The sequence below is a fragment of the Gastrolobium bilobum genome, unplaced genomic scaffold (assembly GCF_033153095.1).
Source record: "Gastrolobium bilobum isolate Gb01-03AN ecotype WA unplaced genomic scaffold, APGP_CSIRO_Gbil_v1 utg7982, whole genome shotgun sequence".
NCBI classification, from domain to species: Eukaryota; Viridiplantae; Streptophyta; class Magnoliopsida; order Fabales; family Fabaceae; genus Gastrolobium; species Gastrolobium bilobum.
The window spans coordinates 184506-189103 of record NW_026897007.1 but is presented as its reverse complement, the minus strand read 5'-3'; the positions used below and the strand labels follow the sequence as shown (position 1 = coordinate 189103).

Genomic DNA, 4598 nt, shown 5'->3' with positions numbered 1-4598 from the left:
ATCATGTAACATAATATAACCTCACTTTCCTACACACATTAAAGAGGTGGGGTCCACATGTTTTTCTTTCTCTTTATCATTCCACTTTTTCTCTCCTTTTTATTATGTGTGTTAGAAACAACACTTAAATTATGTTACATAACATTAATAAAACCCTAGATAAAATGGCTTAATCCTAACGTGATCCACAAATATCTTCCTTCTTCTAGTCCTTGAACCCGCAACAGCTTAAGTTTCTGCTTAATTACTTGTCTAATGAAGTAAATCGTTATGATTTTGTTTTTTCTTCTTATCCGAGTAAAAAAGATAGTTATCGTTATGGGGGTATGATTTACATTTACGGTTGTAGCGTCCATGGGAATATCCTTTGGCACATAATAGAAATTATTTATCATGAACCAAAATTGTGTTCACATTAGGCGGGCGTTGTCTTTGTCCTATAGTTGAAATAGATTCGATGACAATCGATGGTTTCATTTGATTAGCATAAGCATCCACAAAACTGTGATGGCAGTAAGAGGAAAATGGGTTTTGATTTCACTGTATTGGTTTTGGTTGATTCCGATTTGCATCATCTCAGCACCACAGAAGCTACGTTTTGGGGGAAATGGAGAATTCAAGATATTACAAGTTGCAGACATGCACTATGCTGATGGCAAGACTACGCGCTGCTTGGACGTGCTTCCTTCTCAGTATGCTTCTTGCTCTGATATCAACACCACTGCCTTCATTCAAAGGATGATCCTTGCTGAGAACCCTGACCTTATTGTCTTCACTGGTATCCTATTCCTATTTCTTTCTAATTATGTATGCCTATGACACTGCTTCTCCTTTTTAAGCTTTCTTTTCAGATAAAAATATATGCTTATTTTGGAAACCCCATCACCCGATTATTTACTTTGTCTAATTACATGGATGAATCTTTAGACTCTTTTGGTATTGGAGCAATTGAAGAAAGGGAGACTTACATTTAAAGGACTTTTGAGGGTTGTAATTCCAAGAAGGGAATCAGTTCATAATGAATTACCAAAATTAACTTTATTTGTTCCTTTGATGGAGTTACACCTCTCCATAGTTTTCCTTTTAAGTGTAACTTTACCTTATAGTAACTACTACTTAAATATCAAGACTTTATTCTCATAACTTGTTTTTGGTAAAAAAATCTAAACAGATTAACTGGATAGAAGCTAAAAGAGTTTGCATATATTAGCTTGGTGTTTTAATTTTTTACTTTATTAAGCAAGTTGCAAGTTTCTTTGACTGTTGGTTGATCCGAGATATCGTAGCCCATTGTGCATATTCATTTTGGTGTGACAGGGGATAACATATATGGATTTGATGCCTCGGATTCGGCTAAATCAATGGATGCAGCATTTGCACCTGCAATTGCTTCCAACATTCCTTGGGTAGCTGTTTTGGGCAACCATGACCAAGAAGGATCCCTCTCCAGGGAAGGTGTGATGAAACATATTGCTGGGATGAAAAACACTTTATCTATTGTCAATCCTCCGGAAGTACACATAATTGATGGTTTTGGGAACTATAACTTAGAGGTTGGAGGAGTTGAAGGCACCGATTTTGAAAATAAATCAGTGCTCAATCTGTACTTTCTCGATAGTGGAGATTACTCCAAGGTTCCTTTTATTCCTGGCTATGGTTGGATCAAACCCTCTCAGCAACTTTGGTTCCAACGAACATCTGCGAAGCTTCAGGTACTGTTTTACCTGTTCCATTAACTAGCTATGTTTTAGGTACAGTGCATTGATTCCTAAGATCCACTAAACCGTTCGTCTTGTTTCTCTTTTCTTCTTGTTTAATAGCTGGTTATACATGGAAGTTTCTGTTGATCTTCATTAGACACACGGCTGATTTTTCTGTTCTTTCCCTTGAAAATCTTTGGATTAACCATTGACTCATTGTTCTGCAGAAAGCATACATGAATGGACCAGTGCCTCAGAAAGAACCTGCTCCTGGTCTTGCATATTTTCACATTCCATTGCCTGAACATGCCAGTTTTGACTCGTCAAACTTCACAGGTGTGAAACAAGAAGGTATTAGTTCTGCTTCTGTGAATTCTGGCTTCTTCACCACGTTGGTTGAAGCAAGAGAAGTGAAGGCAGTTTTCATTGGCCATGATCACGTCAATGACTTCTGTGGCAAGTTAACGGGTATAAATCTTTGTTATGCTGGGGGATTTGGATATCATGCTTATGGAAAAGCTGGATGGTCAAGGAGAGCAAGAGTGGTGGTAGTTAGCTTGGAGAAAACAGAGAATGGTGGTTGGGAAGATGTCAAGTCAATTAGAACATGGAAACGCCTTGATGATCAACATCTTACTGCAATTGATGGTCAGGTTTTATGGAGCAAGAGCTTTGGCGGTAAGATATCCCTGGAATACTAGGAGTACTTTATTCCTTGTTCTTAAACTTGTGCTGCAGAATCTATCTTTAGAATTACATATAAGAGATGCCTTCAGGACATAAAAGAAAATGTACTTCTGTTTATGCTTCATTCTTTGCATATCTCGGTTGATAAAAAGATACGTGGAAACAAAATTTGATTGATAGGACAGAAAGCTATAACTCTTAATAGGACAGAAACCACTAGCAGATTATGTCATTTAGCTTGAACTATAAGTTATGTCATTTACAAAATGTATTTTATTTCTTTAGCTTCTTGTTTATAATTAAATTAGCTTTATATTCACTATTATTTAATTGCTTTTGATTGATAGTATCAAGCATAAACTACTTCAAAGTTCAGTTACTCATAGGGTTAGACTGTTTTGCTAATTATAAAATACATCACATTAGTCATTGTCATATGGAAAGTTAAACTTATTGACCTATAATTGGACAGTTTAATAAACATATCCATAACCTGAAAGTTATAGTATGTGAATGGTTAGTATTTTCACTTTGTGTGGCAGTTGCATGTACAAAATACTGGATTTCTGATTCTCACTGTGTTGGCTTATTAACTTTGCCCGACTATGTTTGAAACAAGAAGACTTTGTTCTTACTATATGCTATTATTGTAGGCACCGTAGTGGCCACCTTTTAAGAGACACGCAAACGCACACTATTGTAAATCTTGTAACACAACTCATAATAACTCCTTATAGAAAGTGATTTTGATTAAATCAACCGACGATGTTGTATTATAAGTAATTGTCGTGCCGACTTTGTATGCCAAACATTTAAAAAGTTTAAACAACTTTAAGTATGTGATAAAATAGTTGATATTTTCTTTTTTTTGAGATACTACCTGTGGCTTCTGCATAACTTCTTAATTCTTTCAATTTCAAGTCGTCTCCCTTGATACGTTATTCTTTCAATTTCAAGTCGTCTCCCTTGATACGTTGTTTATTCTGGTTTTCATTGTAACAGGAAACCGCAAGAAAAAAGAAGACGGTGGCTCTTGAGAATTTCCAGTGATGCAGACAAGTGTTGGTATCATGAAGGTTATTTAGGAACGTCCAATGAGGTTTTATACATCATATGTTTTTATCAATGGAACCTGTTTAATATACATGTCCCATAATTAGATGTAGCAATACAAGAAAGCTTTGTAAAGAATAATAAAATGGAATGGAAGTTCATCAACGTGTTACAATGATTGTATGCTATGCAATTGCAACTGTCCGCACACTTGAATGATAATGTCTTTAATTTATTTTTGGGTTTTATAAGAGTTATGTTGTAGGAAAAGTGATTGTGTTATGTTATAGAGATTCGTTTTGCGTGCCGAAGTTTTTTTTTTTTTTTGCTGCGGGCCCCACAAAATGTTGTGTGTGTAGGAAAATTTTTGTAGTCATGTTAAATGATAGATGATAAACCCTTTATTTTTACGTATGGCCTGAGTATGTAGAAAGGTTTCTTTTAGCAGATTGTTGATGGAGTGTGGCATGATTTGAGTGTAGATTTCTACTTGTATGGATATTTATGCTACCAGATGATAATACTGTTTGCTACCATGAATTCACGAAGAGAGGGAATTTCAACTGGAAATTCCAGCCAGGTAATGGTGGCATTTCTGTCAATCCTGAAATTGGAATCTGGTTTGCTACCTGAATTGTTGCTTAATTAGGAGCGCATGTTCTTGGTCGGTTTAGTGGTTGAAGTTGTTCAATGTGAACTTAGTTACTGGGGGTGAAGTATAATCAATAGCGGTGCAAATCAGTAGACTAGTTGCTACAACTATATTTAAGGAATAGTAATAGAATAATCAATATGCATCAAGTTCATATTGAAATACGATTATTTAGTTAGATAATTTAAACTTCTCAAGTATATCTTTTATTTTATTTATGAAATTTTGTTGAGAAAAAATGTCAAGATATTTAATTAAAAAGTTTGGTTATGTTCTTAATTGTCTTACAAAAATTTAAGGCATTTATACTATTCTACTGTTATCCACAGAAAATATTGTCATGTTTTTACCACACAAAATATTTGGAATTAAAAACTAAAAGTGCTGCCTTATTATTATTTTTTCTAGTGAAAACCGATTTTCAACTTTTAAACCCATTGCTATTAGTACAAACTGTACATATACTAATTATAAACAAGGTTCTCAAGGAAACACAACCATTTTTA

At 34.7% G+C, this 4598-nt stretch overlaps 1 protein-coding gene across 1 annotated transcript; it reads left to right on the top strand.

Moving 5' to 3' along the window:
• Window positions 1-304: 304 nt before the first annotated feature.
• Window positions 305-3677, top strand: LOC133303340 (probable inactive purple acid phosphatase 29). The gene is made up of 4 exons (XM_061503234.1): window positions 305-778; window positions 1318-1712; window positions 1928-2378; window positions 3390-3677. The coding sequence occupies exons 1-4, from the start codon at window positions 508-510 to the stop codon at window positions 3422-3424; spliced, it is 1152 nt and encodes a 383-aa protein (XP_061359218.1). The 5' UTR covers window positions 305-507; the 3' UTR covers window positions 3425-3677.
• The last annotated feature ends 921 nt before the right edge of the window (window positions 3678-4598 follow it).

Bases quoted from the DNA above. Each gene is read 5' to 3' on its own strand.
- LOC133303340 (XM_061503234.1), top strand. From the start codon at position 508: ATGGCAGTAAGAGGAAAATGGGTTTTGATTTCACTGTATTGGTTTTGG. The intron at 779-1,317 runs GTATCCTATTCC...TTGGTGTGACAG, and splicing joins TGACCTTATTGTCTTCACTG to GGGATAACATATATGGATTT. The intron at 1,713-1,927 runs GTACTGTTTTAC...ATTGTTCTGCAG, and splicing joins GAACATCTGCGAAGCTTCAG to AAAGCATACATGAATGGACC.